The 21890-nt window shown below is 43.5% G+C and overlaps 4 protein-coding genes and 1 non-coding gene across 8 annotated transcripts; 3 read left to right on the top strand and 2 right to left on the bottom strand.

The window, feature by feature from the left end:
- Positions 1–721: 721 nt before the first annotated feature.
- Positions 722–3467, bottom strand: LOC101069660 (protein FAM107B). Of its 2 annotated transcripts, none has more exons than XM_029833862.1 (5): positions 3291–3467; positions 2322–2349; positions 1657–1798; positions 1354–1559; positions 722–1215 (listed from the first exon to the last, which is right to left on the bottom strand). In XM_029833862.1, the coding sequence occupies exons 1-4, from the start codon at positions 3309–3311 to the stop codon at positions 1361–1363; spliced, it is 390 nt and encodes a 129-aa protein (XP_029689722.1). In that variant the 5' UTR covers positions 3312–3467; the 3' UTR covers positions 722–1215; positions 1354–1360. The 2 variants fall into 2 exon arrangements, with proteins under 2 accessions (XP_029689722.1, XP_003963246.2); XM_003963197.2 differs by having other exon boundaries at positions 1415–1559.
- A 594-nt stretch (positions 3468–4061) lies between these two features.
- On the top strand, positions 4062–4460 carry LOC115249420 (small Cajal body-specific RNA 2). Its single transcript, XR_003888119.1, has one exon.
- A 558-nt stretch (positions 4461–5018) lies between these two features.
- On the top strand, positions 5019–12426 carry smc5 (structural maintenance of chromosomes 5). Of its 2 annotated transcripts, none has more exons than XM_011621860.2 (24): positions 5019–5293; positions 5898–6039; positions 6116–6168; positions 6405–6567; positions 6714–6848; positions 6938–7078; positions 7162–7323; positions 7900–7971; positions 8095–8350; positions 8465–8619; positions 8744–8857; positions 9012–9106; positions 9234–9366; positions 9551–9724; positions 9816–9985; positions 10086–10209; positions 10311–10433; positions 10508–10633; positions 10713–10808; positions 10939–11043; positions 11142–11261; positions 11413–11592; positions 11716–11811; positions 11968–12426. In XM_011621860.2, exons 1-24 carry the CDS (start codon positions 5136–5138, stop codon positions 12100–12102), a joined length of 3228 nt encoding a protein of 1075 aa, XP_011620162.2. In that variant the 5' UTR covers positions 5019–5135; the 3' UTR covers positions 12103–12426.
- Positions 12427–12552: 126 nt separating this feature from the next.
- On the bottom strand, positions 12553–13863 carry cfap276 (cilia and flagella associated protein 276). 2 transcript variants are annotated; one of them, XM_003963101.3, is made up of 4 exons: positions 13486–13863; positions 13006–13119; positions 12798–12919; positions 12553–12702 (listed from the first exon to the last, which is right to left on the bottom strand). In XM_003963101.3, exons 1-4 carry the CDS (start codon positions 13558–13560, stop codon positions 12624–12626), a joined length of 390 nt encoding a protein of 129 aa, XP_003963150.1. In that variant the 5' UTR covers positions 13561–13863; the 3' UTR covers positions 12553–12623. The 2 variants fall into 2 exon arrangements, with proteins under 2 accessions (XP_003963150.1, XP_011620235.1); XM_011621933.2 differs by having other exon boundaries at positions 12804–12919.
- Positions 13864–13964: 101 nt separating this feature from the next.
- Positions 13965–21620, top strand: elapor1 (endosome-lysosome associated apoptosis and autophagy regulator 1). The gene is made up of 22 exons (XM_011621934.2): positions 13965–14116; positions 15453–15573; positions 15668–15848; positions 15924–16071; positions 16151–16231; positions 16319–16424; positions 16529–16678; positions 16810–16898; positions 17010–17187; positions 17547–17675; positions 17862–17952; positions 18036–18141; positions 18228–18365; positions 18445–18708; positions 18831–19007; positions 19086–19233; positions 19610–19703; positions 19850–19951; positions 20062–20188; positions 20408–20586; positions 20679–20844; positions 20927–21620. The coding sequence occupies exons 1-22, from the start codon at positions 14030–14032 to the stop codon at positions 21011–21013; spliced, it is 2949 nt and encodes a 982-aa protein (XP_011620236.2). The 5' UTR covers positions 13965–14029; the 3' UTR covers positions 21014–21620.
- Positions 21621–21890: the final 270 nt, after the last annotated feature.

Genomic DNA, 21890 nt, shown 5'->3' with positions numbered 1-21890 from the left:
TTTAATAATCTGTGCTTTATTATACATATTGATCTTTGTTTTTCTTCTGGTTTTAGTCTTGGTATTGGTTCATTACCCTGCATCAGAAAAGAGAATCGTATAGTTTTCCCTTTTTTGCATTGTAAGTGTAGAAAGATCATGTTTAACTCTTTTGAATTTTGCTCTAAGGCTGGAGGAATCTGGAACAACATCAAAACTTGTAGGAAACTCATCACTTGGATGTTTTTCTCTAGCAGAAAATTACACCACTGCAGCACAGAAATAGGTCAATCTTCATAAATAGAACTACTAATAATAGTAGAATCAACACCACTCCTACTAGTACTACTGATAATAATAATAAATTAGCCTGGCAGACCTCTAAAATGCTCTTAAGTAGATGTCCATGTGCTTTTGTTTGCTCACTGTCTACATGATCTTTTGAAACTGCTTTTGTGTTGGTTTAGATGATCATCGGCTCCTAAAATCTACAGTACTACACCAAAACCAGGCTAGTTTTAAGCCTTCATCTGGTGGCTTCCAAATGTGTGAAGCACTTCAACCAGGCCCTGGGGTATTCTTAGCCTATACTCTCTGAAAAGCCTCCACCAGATGGCCTGTGCTTTCTCCTCTTGTCCCGTGATGGAATGAAAAGCTCAGATAATTAAAGTCGCAATATCCATGTGAAAGAGCCACCAGAGTGGGGGAGACGAGCCGCATGCAAATCAATTACCACTACTTGGATCTGTGTCCAGGGATAGCAAACCACTCTTTATTTACACAGAGCACACACTAGAAAGGCTGTAACAGAAATAGAGAAGCATATAAATGTGTGTCTTGGTGATATATATGTGTGAAGAGTAAATCTGAAACATGAAGTGATGTGATGCCTCAACTAAAAAAAAACATGTGGAAGAATAGATAATAAAACACAAACATACAAAAAAAAACCACCCTCAGCATTTGTGTTGAGTTAAGATCCTCACATCGTTATAAATACAAAATAAGCAGGTCCACACACTCCTCAAAAAACACACACACACAACGTCAGACGTCTCTAAGGAATGGTGAATGTGTATATGCATTAGTTCAGCAGAAGAACCTAAAGATGGGCCTGCTGTAGTGATGGAAGCCTCATTGTTCGGGTGTCTGTGTTCGCCTCAGGTTGTCCTTCACACGCACAAACTCTGGGATCTTCTGCTGGTTCTCCCGCTGCCTGATCTCCTCTTGCTCGTACTAAAAAATAAAAAACGACAATATAGGCCAACAGAAGCACTGTTACGGTCCAAACCCACCTGAAGACGAAATAACTGTCTGTATATTTGAACTGTGTCTGCGTCATAACCCAGACAGGCAGAGTATTGATGTTGGTACCTCAACTTTACAGTGAATTCAACAGAAATATCCTTGTTAGCAGCAGTTTCTTCACCCTGACCTCCTCTAGCTTCTGCTGCCTCTTGCGGAGCTCCGTCTCCAGGTCTGAGGGCCGCCGTTGTGCCATCTCCTCCTCCCTGTGCAGCTCCAGTCTGCGCTGCTCCAACACTCGCTTCAGCTCTGGCTTCTCCTCCAGCAGCAGGCCCCTGCATGGTCGACCACGCATAAACTCACATATAAACACTTGTTGGGATTCAAACAGCGGTTGCTTCCGAATCAGGCTGTTCCTTTGAACCGCGGTACCGTTTATGGCTGAGCAGAAGTTCTCGGTGAAGGTTCTGATAACTGGGTGCATCTACAGAGGTGCCATTCAGTCTCCTGGGCAGAGCGCTTTCATTGCTGTAGTCCACTGTGGCATGTCGGGATAAATGGCCTACGGAGGGCTCTGAAAACATTTATAAATCACGTTTGATTCAATCTATAAATTCTAATTTTTTTTAGGTTGTTACAAATATTTGAAAAATCCACTCAATATGGTAGTAGCGCTGTTTAAAATCCCAGTTATTAATAGTGTTCAAAGGACTCGTAACTATGTTATCAAACACATTAAAAACAGGTTCTAAGTATGTACAATAGATAAACCACATATTTATGGTTCCATATTATGAGTAAATCATTAAAAAAAACTAACATTTTGACAGTTTATAAATCACAGTTTTGCAAATTCTGGATAAGCATAAATCATTCACAAACTTCGATGTATACCACTTGAAAGTAAAGCTGGATCACGCCAAGGAAACACTAGCTGGAAGTTTATATAGCCACAGATAGGAAGGTCTTTACAATGGTTTATTGATAAGTTTATAGTGGTTATGTTGGCAGTGACGCATGAGTGTAAACTGACTGATTTAGCAGGTCACAATTGTGATTTAAGCTGCGTCCTTCATATTCTGGTGTTGTTGACTTACCTTTTTTTAGAGTTCCAAATCCTAATTTCTGCTTGTTACAAGAGAGAGAAAGAGAGAAGAGGGGCCACTTACTTCATAATTCACGAAACAAAACATTATTTGTTGATATTGTTTTATTTCTACGCTTGTTTTTTATCTCCACTTTGCAGAATACAAGGTACAGGTAGATATTGTCACAAGTGGATGGAGCGCTGAGGTTAGCCAGTTCAGTTAAAGGAAACATCATACTAATGAAATGTTGTCTCAGCAGTTACTGTCTCTGTTGTTGTGTAAATAAAGTTCTAGTATGCTCCAAAACCAAAATGATCTGCATACGATCTTCCTCTAACAGACTGGTGACAGATGCAACATCCACTGAATCCAAAGGAGCAGAAACCAAACATCAAAATGAGCAACTAAAAGATGGGAGATGCTGTGAATGATCTGTGAAACCATTTAGAAAACAAGCAAGAACCATAATTCCACCCTGTACATGAATGTATGACCCACGGGGCTCAGAGGAGTATTTGTGTTGGTTCCTTCACCTGTTGCTGTCAACAACATAAGCCTCCAAATCCTGGCGTCACCGGGCCCCTGCAGAGTGGCTGAGCATGAAGATAACCTAACTCATGGTGTCTGATCTGATGGAAGCCAGCATTTCCTGCCCTGCAGGACTGGGACTGATTCCAATCATTTCAATCATCATCACGCAAGAGAAATAAAATGCCAGGGAAGAAAAATCAGTTTTCTCAACCAATGTTCTCTGTGTGATTCAATTTTTCATCCAGTTTACTATGTCCATATTTTGTGCATACTCCATACAGTCCTTTGAACATGTATAATTGAATACAGTAAGCCTATTGAGGGTTGAATTACAATGTGACTGAAGGTACCGGTAATCAAATGTCAAACCTAAAGTCACCAAACCAGAGACTGACCTCTCATTGACCAGCTCAGAGTCTAGGCTTACTACAGCTCACAAGAACTCACTTTTCTGGTTGAACCCTCCATGGCAAGGTGGTGAAGCCCGTAGCAGTGCAGTCCAGTAACAGAATTCTTATTTTACCACATGGTGGAAAAGTATCCCACCTCCTTATCATCATCTGTCTGATGTCTTTGCTACTTCAGGCACCATCATGTTGCTGTTGGTGAAGGATCCTCCAGCTCTAAGCCACTGAGCTGTAGTCAGTGTGATAGTAGACGCTTAAATCTTATTACGTCATTCAAGATTACTTCATCATCCCCAGCAAGCAACAGAACACCAGATTACTTAATTACTGCCGACACGAATGCATTTTTAAACCAGCCATTGCATGACACTTACTGGTACAAAAACCTGGCAGAAATGTCACAAGATTTCCCTTCAGAATTTTTAGGTTACTTGTATGCTGTGTGCTCATAGGATGTATGTGGAAAGAGCACAATAAACATTTTTAGACTGTGATATAAACAGATAAGATGCAACCTTTTCTTTAAAAAAAAAGTTTAATGGCTGTAGAAATGCCACAAATTCAGTACATGCTTATAATGATTAGAAAATACTTTTGCAATTGTATTTTGCTTTGATTCATAAAATATATATTTCTATATGTATCTAAATATTCAATTTACTCATTGCATTTTTACTTGGTACATGTTTGTTATACTATTTAAAATCAATGTCTGTTAAATTACACCCATTTATTTAGTGAACCTTTCGTATATTCAACACATGACCACGTGGGGTCGCTGTGAGGAAAGTGCCCCCTTTTCACCTCCCATGATTCCCTGCGGCTCAGCATTTATACACCGGATGTGGGCTTTTCTTCAGTTTGAATGGTTTCTCCGAGTGTGTGTGTGAGTGTCTGTCTGCCTGTATGTATGTTGGAGTGAGTGATTGTGTGAAAGTAGCGTGTGTGTGTGTCTACCTATATATATAAAAACCTACACAGTGATCTTATTTGATCTGATCGGATCTGGGCCCTACTCTGATCGGAAATGATAGGAAATTCGCTCGCGAGCCTCCAAGGCGTTGAGCAGCCGGCGAGTCAAACTCCAGGGCCTCCACGCTTTAAGTTGTGGTCAGAGGTGATGAATGGATCAGATATACTAGTGTTCTGTGGGTTCGGGTCATCTCGAACGTTACGGAGGACAATGAGTATAGAGGCGATTCTGATCTAACCACAACAAAAAAAATTACGTTCTTTAACATGACTTTGGGAGGCGTTGGAGAATCTTGGTTTCAGTGGTCCAAGGACTCGTTTTCTTTCGGTCCTGCGAATTATCATTTAAAGTAAAGTTTATGGGAAGAATTGAAGACTGAGAACAAATTTCGAGGGATTAGAGGGGACTTTACGAATTTGTTCCACTCACTGCTGTAAATCCAATCTCAAATGTTTTTTTATAACCCAAAATCTTTTAGGTACCTCGGAAATTTTAAGAAGGTTGTTCATATAAGAAAATGCAGTCTATTAACCCTGCTATCAAAGATAAAAGTAGTAACTGGATATAAAGCACATATTTACGGTTCTTATTACTCCCCTTCATAGTAAATCTTAAAGGTCCCACTGGACTGCTGAAAGTTATGTTTTCTTAAAGCATAGCATAAAACTTAACGCATGTAGCTATCTGATTTGTAGCTTCCGAAAACAAATATGAGCCAAAAATCAACAAAGCCCGTTCTCGCTATCGCGATAGTACACGTTCGGCAGCGATGACGCAACGGTTTGCATCGCCACGTGATTTCGCACGTGACGCCACTTGCCCAATGAGATGGCAGCACCGACGGGGTGAACCGCGCCAGAGGGAACGAATCCGCCGCATCACTTTGTGGCTGATCGTTTTCGTTTTCGCGCTATGGCCGAGCCCGAAAAGAAGCGGCGAATCAGCCGTGTCAACAGCAGCCAAACTTCAAGCAACATAGGGAAAATACTGTCAGGTCACCGGCCATGTGGAGCTGAAGTGGAGGGGCGTATGGATGGCTCCATACTTCGTATCACAATGAGAAACTTCCTGTAAGTTTCAGATCCATGGACGGCAGTGGACTGTTGTCATACTTAAGCTATGTCGATTTAGCTTAATGGGCTGTTGGCAGATGCGTTTACATTAGAATTTCCTGGTGTTCTATTGGAACGGCTGCTTTTATTTGTCCCAGAATAAAGTTTTTCCCCTTTTAATCTATCACACTTTTTGCATCTTTATGACGACGCAGTCATTCTGTATTAAGGGGACGTCGCAATTTATATTTATATAGACATCTAGGTGCACCTTTTCAATTTAATCTCATTTTACCCAAACTTGTTAAATAGTAGGAAGTGTATGCAAACAATTACTGTTTCAATAGGTTCCTATATTGTTTTTGAGTCATCTCATAACCGTGATACACAGCACATGGAAAGCTCATTTCAGTTCTATCAAAATAGTTTCTAGGTGATTTTACAGACCCCGGGCCTCGCCCCCAACATGCAAAACATGGAAAGAAAGAAAAAAACCTTCCCTTTAACAGGAAGAAACCTTGAGCAGGATCGGGCTCATGTGAATTCAGCTGCAAAAGATTCCCTATCTCTTCTTTAAAGCACACTGGAAATAATTATGTGTTCGCATGTGTTCCTGTAACAGGACCTATGACTACACTGAGGTGTATCCTGGACCAAATCTAAACATGATTGTTGGAGCCAATGGAACTGGAAAGTCCAGCATTGTTTGTGCCATCTGCCTTGGTTTGGCTGGCAAAACTGCTGTCCTTGGACGAGGGGATAAGGTAGTGTTGAGTCTACGTCATTCATCATTGGTGTGACTGGAATTGATACATTTCAGTATGATCATTTTTCCTGTAGGTTGGACTCTATGTCAAACGGGGTTGTCAGAAAGGATCTATTGAGATTGAACTGTAAGTATCGTCACGTTGTTGAGACGCTATTTGCCAGTAGCAAATATTATTACTGTATGTTAGTGCTGTGTCATTAAGAACTAATGGCCATTTATTGTTGGCATGACTAAGCATTTAGAAATAATACAATGCTGAGTTCAAGTTTAATAGCACTTGGATGATCATCAGTCTTTTTAGACAAAATGTCAAATTGCCTTTGTTTCTGATCATACACTTAATCTCTGTCATTATTTCAGGTACAAGCATGGTGGTAATTTGGTGATTACGCGAGAGATTCACGTGGAGAACAATCAGTCGCACTGGATGATCAACGGGAAACAACGCAATCAAAAAGCAGTAGAAGAAGAGGTCAAGAATCTCTGTATACAAGTCAGCAATCTCTGCCAATTTCTTCCTCAGGTATGATATTACATTATATACTATGGCTCATTTTAGAGAGATATTAGGTCACTTGATTATATTGTTACGTTTCTTCTGAATTTGGAGGTAGAGCTTCAGATAGAAGATATCCAACACATCCAGTGTTGATGTGTTTGTCACTTCAGGAAAAAGTTGGGGAATTTGCCAAAATGTCAAAAACCGAGTTGCTGGAGGCAACTGAGAAGTCTGTGGGACCACCAGAGATGTTCGAATTCCACTGTGAGCTGAAGAACTTCCGCAGCAAAGAGCGGGAGTTGGAGGTAAACATGAACCAAATTGGGCAATGTGCAGGCTCTGCATCTGGAAAGTTGAGCCCATTTACCGTCGCTATTGGTGCATTTCTCTTCAGAACACGGTGACGGAGAAGACTAAATACATTGAGAAAGCCAAGCAGAGGAACGAGAGGAACAAGCATGATGTGAACCGTTACTATGAAAAGAAGAGACATCTAGACATGATCGAACTCCTGGAGAAGAAGAAACCATGGGTGGTGAGTGGGACAGATAAAACACTGTGGAGTCGTAACATTTGCAGCCAAAGTGTAGCAGAATTCTTCCATTCTCCCTTCACCAGGAGTATGAGAGCACCCGCAAGGAGCTTGAGAGTGTGAAAAGGGAGCGAGAAGAGGCCAAAAGGAATCTTTCTGCTCTCAGACATTCCCAGGCACCCATGATAAGGAAGATCAAAGAAATAGAAGACAGACTACAGCCTTTTGATGATCAAATAAAGTCTCAGGTAGAAAAAATACTCTGAGGTGTTTGCATTGTAATGGGCAGCTAACTGCTCCTAGATTCCATTTTTTAACAGTTTGTGGTCATTGTACTTGACTCTATAGTCCTATTTACTGTTGGTAAACAAAGATGGCTGTGCACACATTGTGGCAGCGGAATGGCAGCGAGTGGAGACACATCACACTATGGCAGTGCATTTTATCCGTGGTCTCTGGCTTTGTTTAGCGTTTACAAACACAGAAGGCACAAATCAGGACTATGCCAGTTGAGTGACGCACACACAGACACCCAGGAGCAGTTGTTTATTAGCCACTATATATATATATATATATCCTATATATCCAATTTTAACACTTGTTTTTGAAAATCATGCTAGTGATTTTGGTCCTACATTCACATCTGTTTAAACAATGGCTGATACGCCATCCAAGGCAGTGCTTCTATAGGCACAATGGGCTCACGGCTTGTTGAGGACATAGGCTATAAATGGGTCTATAATATCAGTCAATACTGATAAAACCAATGTTTGAATGTCAGCAGAATAAACATTTGAAATAGCTCACTTTGAACTTGTTCTCAGACGGCTGCCATCAAGGATGCTGCGCTGAAGTGCAAACAGAAGCAGGATCAGCTGGACCGAAAACAAAAAGAGGTAAGTCCACTTTTCAGATTAAATTATGAAAATGTTCAAATGTTCAGTCAAGTCTTATTTAATTTCTGACATCACCGGCTTGTCTTACTCAGTCATAACTGATCAAGCTGTGATGCTTTGCAGATTGAAGATATTAACCAAGCCTTTAAGCTGAAAGAAATGGAAGAGGATGACCATCAGAAACGGATCAGCAACACTAGACGGATCATTGAGGATCTGAGGACAGAACTGGCCAAAGTTGAGGATCAGCCCGATGTCACTCCGAGGATCAATGATGTTAATTCGGAGCTGAGGCGCAACCAGATAGAGCGAGCCAGAATCGATGGAGAGAAGTGTGAACTGTGCAGAGAGAAGGACAACGCCTTCGCTCAGTGCAGAAGTGAGGCCTGCATACAAACACTGTCCTGAATGAGTTAGTAAACAGCTCACTGTAGCCATCACACAATCATATGTGCTGCCTAAAGTCAAAGAAATATCTCCACCTGGTTGTTAGGTTTGCAGAAAAAGCTCAACGACATGAACAACCTGATGAAAGTCAAAGAGGAGAAGCTGCGAGGACGCCACAGGGACACACACGCCGCCCTCCAGTGGCTCAGACAGAACAGAAACCGTTTTAGAGGAAATGTCTACGAGCCCATGTTGCTTGAAGTGAGTCGTAGTCATTTATAGACCCCAGTTTTGGTTAAAATTCAAGGTTCATTATAGTACTGAAGCTTTGTTGATGCGACAGTTGGCAGTAGCGCACTTTAATTCTTTAATCTTTGTGTCTTAGATCAACGTGAAAGATCACCGCTTTGCCAAATATGTGGAGAACCACATCTCATTCCAGGACCTGCGAGCCTTTGTTTTCCAGAGGAAAGAGGACATGGAGATTTTCATGTCTGAGGTCAGTGAGTAGCAGCTGATGGTTGCCAGTTCAGATCGATCCTTCGGGCCCAATATCAGCAAAACTCAGAAATCCCAGAGCATTTCACTCAAAGTTTATCTCTGTTCTGTCTCACTCCCCCCCCACCCGCCCCACTTTTACCATTTGTCCTCAGGTTCGTGACAAGATGAACTTAAAAGTGAACTCTATTTCTGCCCCAGAACAGTCGCGTTCTAAAGCGCAACCTTCTCAAAATATTGAGGACCTGAGGTGAGAGGAAGAAATCCATAAAAACGAGCATCAATCATTTTGTACATCTGCTTAGTCATTTATTGGGTGTGTGATGCTCCATAGGACAGATCTTTATCATTCTCTGTTTACCTTGTTATCTCTGTAGACGCTTTGGCTTCTTCACATACCTGCGTGAGATGTTTGATGCCCCAGATGAGGTGATGAGTTACCTCTGTCAGCAGTACAATGTTCACAATGTCCCTGTGGGCACCGAGCAGACTAAAACCATGATCAGACAGGTGTGTTTATTTTTGTTTTCTATTTGTTAGTTCTTCAAATTTATTTATTGCATTTTTAATTTTCACAGTTGGATCACTAAACTTGGAGCTAGTTAAATGGAAAAAAAAATCATCTTATCACTTGATATTGCTTTTGTTATCTTTGCTGATCTCTGTGTCTCTGCCCATTTTCTCTTTGTCTCAGGTGATCGAGGAGCTCAACCTCAGGGTGTTATTCACCTTGGATGAAAGGTACATGCTGAAAAGGTCAGTTTACTCTAAAATGATCAGCACCATAAACTCTCCAGTGAACCCCTCCCAGTACCTGAGCATTGCAGTAGATGCTGAGGAGAAACGGCAGCTGGAGCAGGAGCTGAATGTAAGGAAGTCATATTTTGTGACGCAAACGTTTAAATTATCCAATTTGATGTCTGAGGCGAGATCTCGGTGTTGACCTTCATTGCGACCAGGCTTGTGAGTTGAGGTTTCGAGAGATTGACGAGCGCCTAAAGGCTCTGCAGAGGGAAACGGCCGTGCTGGATCGCCGCGACAACGAGCTGTTGGCAGAGAAGAAAAAGCTGTCTGAACTCAAGGGCAAAAAGAGACAGCTGGAGCAGAAGATTAGCACCAAACAGGACAGGTCAGCCTCTCCCAACAGCCTGAAGAATCTAGATTTTTGCGTAGGTAATTCAAAAACACACAAATTGCTCTGTGTGTTTGTATATTTCCACTCCATTTAGTTTGAGGCAGATGGAGCAGAACGTCACTGACCTGAAAAAGATTGAAGAGGAGACTAAAGAGAAAGTTTCAGCAGTCAACTCTCAGAAGGTCACCATCGTCAAGGCCTTCATAGCCTCAATAAAGGTGAATGAACTGTGGTCTATTAGGTTCTTTACCTTAGCGCGGTCTGTCCCTCTTCCTTTTCACATTTCGTTTGTGAAACTCCATCTCTCGTTTGTCTGCAGCTGAAAGCCACGCTGACTATGGAGAAGGTGTACCTGTCTCTGGAGATGATGGGGCTGTCGGCCGAGAAGACAAAGCTGGAGCACGATTTCAGGGAAGGCGCCTCTCTGCTCAGAAGCATGGATGTAAGGGCGGCAAAGGCGGAGCACCGCGCTGCATTGTGTGACGGCGCGACTCTAACGTCCGCGTGTTCCCGCAGCAAAGGTGCAGCCAACTGGAGCAGAGGAAGGTCCAGCTGACGGAACAAGGCAAAGGCCAGATGAAGAGAGCAAAGTCCATCTGCAACATGCAACCCAACGATTCTTTATCTGAAGAACTCCGTAATGTTCGTGTTTATGTTATTCCGCCTTATCTGTGTGTCCCGTCGCCACTTATGCAGATAGTTATTTTCTTGGTGAACGCAGGCGTTTGCAAAGTTGCCAGACACTCCTGATGACATCGATTCCATGCTGAATGAGGAGCGCTCCAGATCCGAGTGCTTCACAGGCCTCAGTGAAAATGTAAGGAGGCGTTGAGGGTCTCTCCTGATTCTGCTTCATTGTTGTTGATCAGTTTCTTTATCCCAGCAGTCCAGGTGATGCACACCGGCCTGCGCTGTGATTGACTGTGAAACGTCTCTGCACTTTTCAGGTGGTGGATGAATACAACAGGAGTGATCAGGAGATCAAAGAGTTGGAGAATGAACTGGAAGAAAAGAAAAACGCTCTAGAATCGTACCGACAGAACATATCAGAGGTACTAATTTCTAATAAAGAAATGTAGTTCCATATTTTCCTTTATGATACAGGAGTGTGGGGGCTGTGTGTGTGTGTGTGTGTGCGCGTGCCTGGCAGGCTAAAGAACGTTGGCTGAACCCTCTGAAGCAGCTGGTGGAACAGATTAACGAAAAGTTCACCGCATTTTTCCGCTCTATGAATTGCGCAGGTGAAGTTGATCTGCACTCAGAGAAAGAGGTAAATGATGTTCTGCAACTCGTGTCAAAGGGCACCAAAGGTTCATCAGGCCCAAAGTGATTAACCAGCTTTGCCTGAGCAGGTGGCTGCATCATTCAGCTCCTGCCAATCTTAATGTGGCCTGACTGAAACGAGTGTGCGTCCCTTACAGGAGGATTACGACAAGTACGGAATCCGAATCCGGGTGAAGTTTCACAGCAACACTCAGCTGCACGAGCTGACGCCGTTCCATCAGAGCGGAGGAGAGCGCAGCGTCTCCACCATGCTCTACCTCATGTCGCTGCAGGAGCTCAACCGCTGTCCCTTCAGGGTGGTGGACGAGATCAACCAGGTAAACACATCGCACCCAGAAGGCTCCACGGATGCAGGCCATGCTGTGTGAGGGTTCTGACCCCACCAAGAGTGGAATCTAGTGCCCATCTCTGTTCCCTTAGCTGTCTCCTGTTTTTTGTAGGGAATGGATCCTATTAATGAGAGACGAGTCTTTGACATCGTGGTCGGCACAGCTTGTAAAGAGAGAACATCCCAGTACTTCTTTATAACACCAAAGGTAAGTACCTGTGTGCTCTGCTCACCCAGGCTTTTTGGGGCCTATACCATTTAAATTTGCAAAAAAATCTCTAATAAACGAGGCTATTGTGGGAGCCCCGAGGGTTGGCGCTCTTTTTTTCTCCTGAACATTTGCCCCTGATGTTTCTGCCACCAGCTGCTGCAGAACCTGAAGTACGCCGAGGAGATGACGGTTCTGTGTGTCCACAACGGCGCCTACATGCTTCCCCCCAACCAGTGGGACGACAAAGCCTTCCTCAGACGGTGTCTACAGAGAAAGGCCAAGGCCTGAATCCACCAACCGATTCATGTTATCACAGCATGAGGAAAACTGAGGAAGTCATTTCTGTTTTGCAGACGTTCAGTGACGTTCTCCACTTTCCCTGGAGACAAACATGCTGTAGTTTGTTGACGTTCTTTAGTGTTTATAAGAGGTTTAAGATATAATGTTAAGGGTTTATTTCCATTGATGCTGTAACACGTTTATACATTTTTTTAAAACACAAAATGCTATTTCCCACGTGTGCATACCGACTAAAATGTTCCTTTTCTATTGTACACTGACATAATTAAGCAGACTTGAGAATAAATATTGATATTTGCTGCTTGAAGAGTAGATGCTTGACTTTACTTGACATAAAAACGTTGGGAGGAGAAAACAAATGCCTGTTTATTAGATATGAGCTTTATTAAGCACATCGCCACTAATTTAATTACTATATGTCAACATCTGCTTCTGCTGTTTACTTGAATATTTATTGCAGCACGAAGTTCTGTTCTTGTTTTCAATGGATGGTCTTGAGTGAAGTTTCTTCATTTAATGCTATAAACTGAACCCCTTTGAGGATCAACCCACATTCTGATGTCTTTCTCCTCCTCTTTCTCCTGTTTCCTGTAAAACATTGTAAACATTGACTCAGCACTGTTGGATCAAATAGTGATCAGATTTCAATGCTAAAATAGCTGATGCACTGTCATGTGTCACACATGCACCCGGGGAGCTCGGAGACGGTCTCTTTCTGGTATAACATCTGGTTCTTCGTCCAGAAGAAGTCCTTGCTGTGATCGTAGACGGACTGGAGTTGGAAATCGAGGCTGTCTCCTGAGTTCTACAGTAGAGATCCGAAACATCGCTGGGGTTGGCTATGAAATGCTTTTGCAGAATGATTGTCAGAGCCCTGCTCATGGAGTTTACCCTGTGTTTGTGCCCAGCACTTCGCCGAGTGCTGGCCAGGGTGGAAGAGCTGTGGAGGTGGCTCCAGGGTTCCTCCATTTGGGCGATATGTGTTGGTTTATCATATGACTTCCTCTGCACAAATCCAGGAATGTCAGTTCAAAATAAATGTTTTAGCTGCATTATTCATAGGGGTTTCATAAAGGTGTCATAAGCATCAGAACATTTGGTCTTTCTGAAAGTTATAATGATAGAAGTTGCTGAATAAAAGGCCAGTTAATCGAATGTGACCAGCGAACAACACAAAGAATTTACAATCGGTAAGTTAACACTCATTATTTGTAGGTTTTCTGTTAAACTCCTGACATCCTTGCATCAAGAGTAGGCTTACCCGACAATTAATTAAATTAAAAATAATGTCATGTAAAGGCGATTGAATAAACAGTACAAGTGAAATTACGCCATGAATAAGATACATTTAAAAACCTCCACGAAACTCACCTGAGGCGGCCGGAAGCCACTAAAATGGGCGTCATTTTCGGGCTTTGGTGAGGGAAAAGGATCACGTTTAGACATATTTAACTTAGAAAACTGAAAACAAGCGAGGGTTTTTCTGCTTGTGCGAAGTTAGCAAAGTTTTGTGTGGAGTAATGCAAAACCTGGTTTCTAGGTAACCACAAACTTCCGGTGCTGTCCTCATTAACCCCACCGTTTCTGCCAAGCTGAGGCTGAACAACACTTCATTAACAGTCTCTATGCACTATATTTTCTTATATGTGTTTATAATCCCAATCTAGGCCCAGCTCCTTCAATTTTTGCATCTTAAAATAGTCAACTGAACCATTTTTTTTAGGGAAATAATGTAATAATAACGATGCCACAGCAGATAAGAAGGCCTGCGCATTCATGCCTTCATCAATGACATCATCGTCTCCCAGCGTGGGTTTGGCCGCTTTCGTCATGAGGCCCCGCCCCTTCACGGTGCACCTGACGGCGCAGGTTAAGCGTGCGATCTTCATCACTTCAGCACGGATCGGGGGAGACGATGCAGCCGGGATCGATGCACCTGAGCCCCCTTCTGCTGTGCCTGCTTTACGCACAGGCCTCTGCGGATTTACCCCTGTGCAAAGAGGTGAGGGGCTTTTGTCAGAATTCAACACTTTACCAGTAACAGCGTCAGATTGTGGTAGTTTGTAATAGTTTGACAAGTTACAGAATAAATAAATATTAATGTTATATTTATCGAAATTAATGTCTCTGAACATATTTGCCACCAGTTTGTGTTTATTTTCCTGGACTAATTTAGTAATATCTGGAACAATTTATGCCCAAATTTCAACCCCAATGTATAAATTACACCAAATGACTACAGTCTGGGGAATGTACATGTACATATTAACATTTGACAACCATATTGAAGCTATAATCCCCATTATTTGTACTGAACCTGCTCTCACAGCTTGCCTGTAACTTCCATATGTTACTGAGCTGCCGTAGTCTCATCATCTATTGGTTTTCTATTTGCATAACAGCGCTGCCTGATAAGAAGTACCAAATTTCTTTTTTATCGGCATACGCTACTCCAGTAATACCACAGTGAGGGCAACTAAGCCATTAGAATGTTAACAGGGGTGATTTAGGAAGATCACATCTTTTCTTTTTGGTTTCCATAACAGTCATACTAGCGGGAGGCACAGAGGTCATGATGTCCCGTTGCCTTGGTTTCCTCATGTTTGTTAACAGCAGATCTCCATTTTGGTGCATTTTAACATCAGGTTCTCCCCATCCTGCCCCCTGTGTTCACCTGATACCCCCCATCCATAGCTTAATGTAGCTGCTCTAATTGAAAACACAGATGCAGAGGAGTGCTGCTGCCACGGCGCCTCTGTTAACCATTAATCCCAAACGGCCATGTGTGGGCTTGGATTAATCTCTTCAGTGACCTCCCTTGAAACATTCTAACCAACTGCTGATCAGGAAAAAGGTTCCCAGACAATATTCATATTAGGTAAACATGATATTTGAACCGTGTGTGTGTGACATGATCCCATTTTAGGGATTCTGGGTGGGATGGTGTTTATCACTGCTGTAAGTAGGCGTCAGTAGGTGTTAAAGTACACCAGATGAGCCTTTTTTTTTTATTTTAACCTGACAGCCTGTTATCTCCAAAGTGCTGTGACAACAGTGAAATGACATATTTACAGAAGGATTGGGCCAACCGGCATTTCTTCCCATCGGCTGGGTAAACAAACCCTGGAGGGAGTCGCAGTACATCCTAGATGAGTGAGATCTAAACAGTCGAGGTGGCTTCCTGGGCAAATATTAGCCGCAGCCTTTATTTGGAAAAGAGGCTTGTCTGGTTTTGGAGAGAGATTTCACAAAAAAAAAAAAAAAAAGTAGCATTGACCTGGTTTGGTTCGCCGTGTCTCCAGCTGTGTGAAACGAACATCTGTGTTTTGTGGTTACAGTCAGATTATCACTATGAGTACACAGAATGTGACGTGTTCGGCTCACGATGGCGAGTGGCGGTTCCCAACAAAGCTGACATATGCACGGGTCTCCCAGATCCAGTGCACGGCACTCAGTGCGGTAGGTCGACCCCCACATTATGGAACGTAACCTTAATGCGTCAAATAAAATGGCCCCTCGCTGTGTCCTTCACACATTCTCCTTCCTTTCCCAGCATTCTCCTGTAGTGAGGGGGAGTTCCTGGACATGCAGTCGCAGCGCTGCAAGAAGTGCGCAGTGGGCACCTACTCTCTGGGCACCGGCATCGCCTTTGACGAGTGGGACAGCCTTCCGTCAGGGTTCTCCAACCAGGGGGTGAACCCAAATGACGAGGACATCTTCACAAACTGCTCCAGGTCGGCTGAAGTTTGGGAGCTTGGTCGCTCCATCGAGCGTGTGAGTAATAACGGTTCTTGCTTCCATCTCTCCAGCTCCACCTGGACCCCAAAAGGTGATTACATATCCTCCAACACGGACGAGTGCACGGCCACACTCTTCTATGCTGTGAACCTGAAAAAACCGGGCATCGTGTCCTTTGAGTACGTCTACCCTGACGAAGGCATCTACTTTGAGTTTTTTGTGAGTGCATTAAAACGACTGGATCTTAATGTCGGTGATCTCTGGCGACCACTGGCTGATTCCTCCCTCCGCCGCGCAGGTTCAAAACGACCAGTGCCAGTCTACAGACTCGGCGAGCCGCTGGATGAAGATCTCTGAAACCAAGTGGAGCAAGTATCTGGTTTGTTTAAACTTGGCTTTATTATCACGATTCCAAGTGATTGACTGCAGACTCCAGATTCCAACCATCCCTGTTCACTGTGCGCAGGCCGAGCTGAAGACTGGCAACAACGTGCTGTACTGGAGGACGACGGGCTACGTCGTGGCTGGCAGTGAAGTCAAACCTGTTTTGCTCAGAAACATCGGCATCTCAGGTAAAGTATCGCCTGTGTCTAATAGGCCCCATTTTAAAAGTGTCACACTTCCCTATCTCACTTCCTGTTGATGATTAAGTGGCTGCTTGGTTGGATTCTTTTAGGGGTTTCGTACACATCTGAGTGTTTCCAGTGTAAACCCGGCACCTACAGTGAAAAGCCAGGATCTGCTCGCTGCACCCCGTGCCCAGTTGATACCTACTCAAACAAAGGCGCCACCGTTTGCCTTCACTGTGATCCAGATAAATATTCAGGTGTGCACATTTGCATGATCTGAGTTTGCTTTAATTATCCCCTTGTTAAAGTCACACGACTCTGGGAGGTTTGTCTAATCACTGGATCTAAATGTTTTCTTTCCTTTGTACTTTCCTTCCCATCGTTGCAGAGGCCGGTTCTGGAACATGCAAACCTAGGCCGGCGTGCACGGTCAGCGACTACTTCTACACCCACACTCCCTGCGACTCCAAGGGAAAGGTGAGTGGAGCACATAGGGAGAAATTTCCCAGTGACCATCTGGTGCAGTTATTTTATCCATGTTATTATCTGGGTTGCTCCATTTATGCACCCTGCTGTGAGTGTTTTTAGACTCAGCTTATGTACAAGTGGATCCAGCCCAAGATCTGCAGCGAGACTGTCAACGGAGCCGTGAAGCTGCCTGCATCGGGCGAGAAGCAAACCTGTCCTCCGTGCAACCCGGGTTTCTTCTTCAGCAACTCTTCCACCTGTGAACCCTGCGACCAAGGTTCCTACTCCAATGGAACAGGTACCGAATTACCAAACTCCTCATGTGACCTTACATGCACAACAGACAGAAGAACCTTTGTCCTGATCTACCAGGGTCTTTTTAAATGTTGTTTAGTTGGTTTTCTGTTACTTCCTGACTTTAAAATGGACTTATTATAATTGTCTTTAGAAAATATTCAACATCGCACTGTAATCGCTCATTCTCACAGCCTAAAAGGAACAGGACAGAAATAGAATTTCCCACTGAGAACTGAAAGAGCTTTGAAAGAAAGAAAAAACAAGCAAACAAAAAAACCCCAGACACCTCATTGATATGAAATTAAAATGTCAGAAACAGGAAAAATAAGCACTGTTAATAGAAAAATAATCAATTTGCAGCCTGCATCAAGTGCCCCGTCGGTACAGAACCAGTCCTGGCTTTTGAATACAAATGGTGGAACACGATGCCGAAGAACATGAGGAGCTACACTCTCCGTCAATGGTTAAGCCACTCAGAAAACACCACCGGTGAGTCACAGAAGCCTGTTTTGGATCTTTATCAGGAGTCTAATGAGGAACGTGGAACTACTTTTAATGTGATTAGAATGATAACAGTTATAATAAATATGACAATTGCCTGTTTGATCATTCTTTTTCTAATTAACAAATAATGTCTGATGGTGTGGCTGTTTCCTCAATCACGTGTAATGACAGGATGGGAGGTGGCTGGGGAATATGTCTACACCACACCTGGGGATCAGGACGTGGACAACCAGATGCTCACGTTGAAAGTGCCTGGATACAGGTCAGAGGTGCTATTCAAATGGATTAGGTACATACAACATATGGATACATATATGTAACGAGCGGATGTTTCCTGTTCGACAGGCTGCCTCAGTCTGTATCCAAAGCCAGTGAAAACAGTGAGCTGTCGCGCATCTCCTTCGTTTTTGAGACCACATGCTCGGCCAACTGCACCTTTTCTTTTTTGGCGGTGAGGATTTGTGGCGGCGTGACTGTTAAGCACAGAAAGCTGGGAACCGCGATGAACGCTCACGCCAGCGGCGTGTTTGTCTGCAGGGTTACAACCAGTGGCTGAATGATGTGGTGGAGTGGTGGAGGGGCAGTCAGGCCAAACAGTCGTACTCCTTCCTGATCCAGAAGAATACCACCGACAGCTTCACGTGGTCGTTTCAACGCACAGGAAAAAACAGTGAGGTGGGACACCGCCGGAATTCTTTTACCGCAGCCTGCCACCAGGGCGGCGATTACATCATCCGTCTTAAATTCTTCTCAGGGGAGAAAACACAGTGGCGACATGGCGAGGATCTACTCCATCCACATCGCCAACGTAATCGGAGGCGTGGCCTCGCAGTGTCGCCGCTGTGCTGTCAATCCCGCCGGGTTCAGCTCCGCCTGTGTCCCCTGCCCACCGGGACACTACATGGTCAACGGGACTGGAGTGTGCAAAAGCTGCCCGCCGAACACCATCATCAGGGCCGATCAGTCTGTCGGTGTGGACGCCTGTATCCCCTGTGGACCGAACACGGAGCGCAATGAGGTGAAGCGAGGAGTGTCTCCATTTATACACCGATAGATTGATGCACCCATATCTTGTATTAGAGAGCAGCTGCTGTATTCCAGGTGGTATTTGCATCACAGATGATGTGTTTGTGCCTGCAGGCTTACACTGCCTGCCGCAGCGACTGCAGTCTGGACGTGCTGACCACAGAAGGAGAGCGAATGCACTATGACTTCTCTGCTCTGTCCAACATCACCAGCTTCCAGAGCGGCCCCCGCTTCACCAACAAAGGCCTGCGATATTTCCATCACTTTAACATTGGCCTGTGTGGGGAGAAGGTGAGAAAGCTGGGCCGGTCGCGTTCATTCGCAAGTGGGATTTAAAGCCTATTAAGCGGCTGCGCGTCTCTCTTGCAGGGCAGAATGGCGACCTGTGTGGACAACGTGACAGAAAGTGGCAATGAGGTGAAAGGTTACGTCTGTCAGTCCACTGCCGTCCCCTCTGGCATCAGGAGTCAGAGCCTGGTGTCCACACAGCCTGTTCTCATCGGTGACGCACTGATAGGTACAGACGGAATGTTCTAAAACCCTTGTGGAGTGCTTGTGGATGGTGGAAATGGTGTTGAAGGGTTGAATTTTACCATGATTTTAAAGATTCCATGTTAAGTTATTAAGCTAAGTTATTTTGTATAAGCCTTTATTTAACTCCCTAAATGGGTCTTTGCAGCCACCAGCAATTTGCTGTTTGGTGTGAACGCAGGATAATATTTCTGCATTTCATATTGCTCTTTTGTTATTTGTGCATAAATGACTGTGCCAAAGTCTGAGATAACTTGTTCATTTCATCTCACAGATATTTGCATGTAATGCCTTTGGCAGCAAAGTCAGGTCGCATTCGTTGCACGTCTTATCAACATGTTACACGTCTAATTATTTTCAAGGCGTGACCACTGACACGACCCTGAGTGGCATCTCCTCTCCTGATTGGCTGTTTCCATCTGCAACGGGGCTCCGAGATGTCATTTTCTATTTCGGGTAAAGCTAGAACTTCTTTGGTTCTGCTATTTTGACATGTACGATGTTCCACAGATGTGTATGTGCCGGTATTGTGACATCAAGGTATAAGGAGGAAGTAAACCCAAACTCAAGTTTGTGTTCCTCATATTGGTGAATATTCCCAGGTCCTCTGAGTCGACGCTGGCTTGTAAAGAGGGCCGATCAGCCACTGTCAGACTGAGATGTAACCCCACAGTAACTGCCAAAGACCTCATAACGCTGCCGAGGTATCTGTCACCGAGACCGCACTGGACTTTTGGTCCCTTTGGGCAAATCAAATACCATGAATAATTAGGAATAAACTCGTCTTCATGATCTAATTTGTATTCTTCTACAGTAACTGTTCAGAGGGGACTTGTGATGGCTGTACCTTCCATTTCCTGTGGGAGAGTCAGTATGCATGTCCACGCTGCACCACGAACAACTACAGAGCGATTGTTAGCGCATGCATCCAGGGAATCCAGGTAAATTAGCACATGGGCCCACTTACAAAAGCCTTTCATACACACGAAGGATCACCTACCCCAATGTGGTGGAGTTTTTCTTTTATTTACTGCCTCCTACCACAAGGTGTCAGTAGAGTTGCTTCAGCAGAGACTGAAAGTAAAGCATCTAACTGGGAGATGGAAATGCCATGTGTGGATTTACCAACACGTTAAAAGGAATTCCCTGTTGTGTTTCAGAGAACCACTTACGTGTGGCAGCAACCACTGCAGTGTTTCGGAGGAGAGTCACTGCCGCCACCCGTAGTCAGTGCTTGTGTGTCTCTGGATTTCTGGCTCAGATTTGGTGTTTCCACTGGAACAATAGCTGCCGTGCTGCTGATGAGCATTAGCTGCTATTTCTGGAAGAAGACACGCAAGTGAGACTGAGACTGCATGGCTCTTTGTTTATTTGAATTAAACAGCTGATGTAAAGTAGCAACGGAACTATAACGCAGGCTTTATGCTGCAGGTTGCAGTACAAGTACTCCAAACTGGTTATGAACTCCAGTGGTAAAGAGTGTGACCTGCCCACTGCCGACAGTTGTGCAATAATGGAAGGCGAGGATGCAGAAGATGATGTCATGTACCTCAGCAAAAAACCCTTCTTCAGCAAAATTAGAGCCTACTCACGAGAGGTTAGTAACCCCACAATACCCAGACATTTGAGCTCCATACAGGCCAAACGTACATCCTGTGTTCCAATAAATCTTTCAACAGAGGACATCCGATGGATTCGATTCTGTGCCACTCAAGTCATCGTCATCGCACCAGCGAAGAGTGGATGAAGACACGGACGATGATTGAATGCCTGTTTATAAAATATGGTTTGACAACAATGTTGCTTTTAGGTGTGAGTGACAACAGAGTGGATAGTTAAAAGCTTATTAAAATATTATAAATGGCACAGATGGTAAGGCACAGACTTGCACAGACTGACCAATTTAGAGCTACTTTTCACAAGTTAGGCTGTCAAACAGTATAACAGTACAATGTCTCCATATTGGGGATATTTTGTTTTAAAGCCTATTGATTTGTTTGAAATGTTTCATACGATTGATGATGTTAGACATACCCTACTATGAGGATGAGCCTCAACAATTATTCCTAATTTCTTTTTACATCTTTTTATTCCATTTTTGCCTTTTTAAAAAAAATCAATATTGGGGTCAGTTTTTAGACGTAAGCTATGTTTTTACTATATCCAGTAATAACTAGTGTACAACTGTAATGCTGCCTTTAGGTACGTTTGTTAAAATCTTTGTGCAGAGCATAGAAAAAAAATGTTGTTACTCATCTTTTAACACTAGTTGCGTTATTGTCATTATATATTTGTTTGTTTTTTGTGTTCAATTAAAAACACCTCATCTTTCAGTGATCGTTTAAATAAAGTAATATCCAAAATGTGCAGGAATTTACCTAGTCACCTCATACTCATAAGAAAGATCTTGTTCAATTTTTGAAGCTTTATTTATGTGCTGTTTGCACATTCTCCTTGTGTATGCGTTGCTCTTATTTGGGTTTTTCTCACGGACAAAAAATAGTTCTTCCAAGTACTCTTGGGTTAACTGTCCCCAGATATGAGTGAGTGTATTGATTGAATACATACAGGTTTTTTAATTATTTGAAGAAAATACAATACTTTAAGTTATTTTTAATTAAAATATTTTTTCCCTACTCAAGC

This window comes from Takifugu rubripes, chromosome 3 (genome assembly GCF_901000725.2).
Source record: "Takifugu rubripes chromosome 3, fTakRub1.2, whole genome shotgun sequence".
Taxonomy (NCBI): Eukaryota; Metazoa; Chordata; class Actinopteri; order Tetraodontiformes; family Tetraodontidae; genus Takifugu; species Takifugu rubripes.
This window is presented reverse-complemented; position numbering and strand designations above follow the sequence as displayed.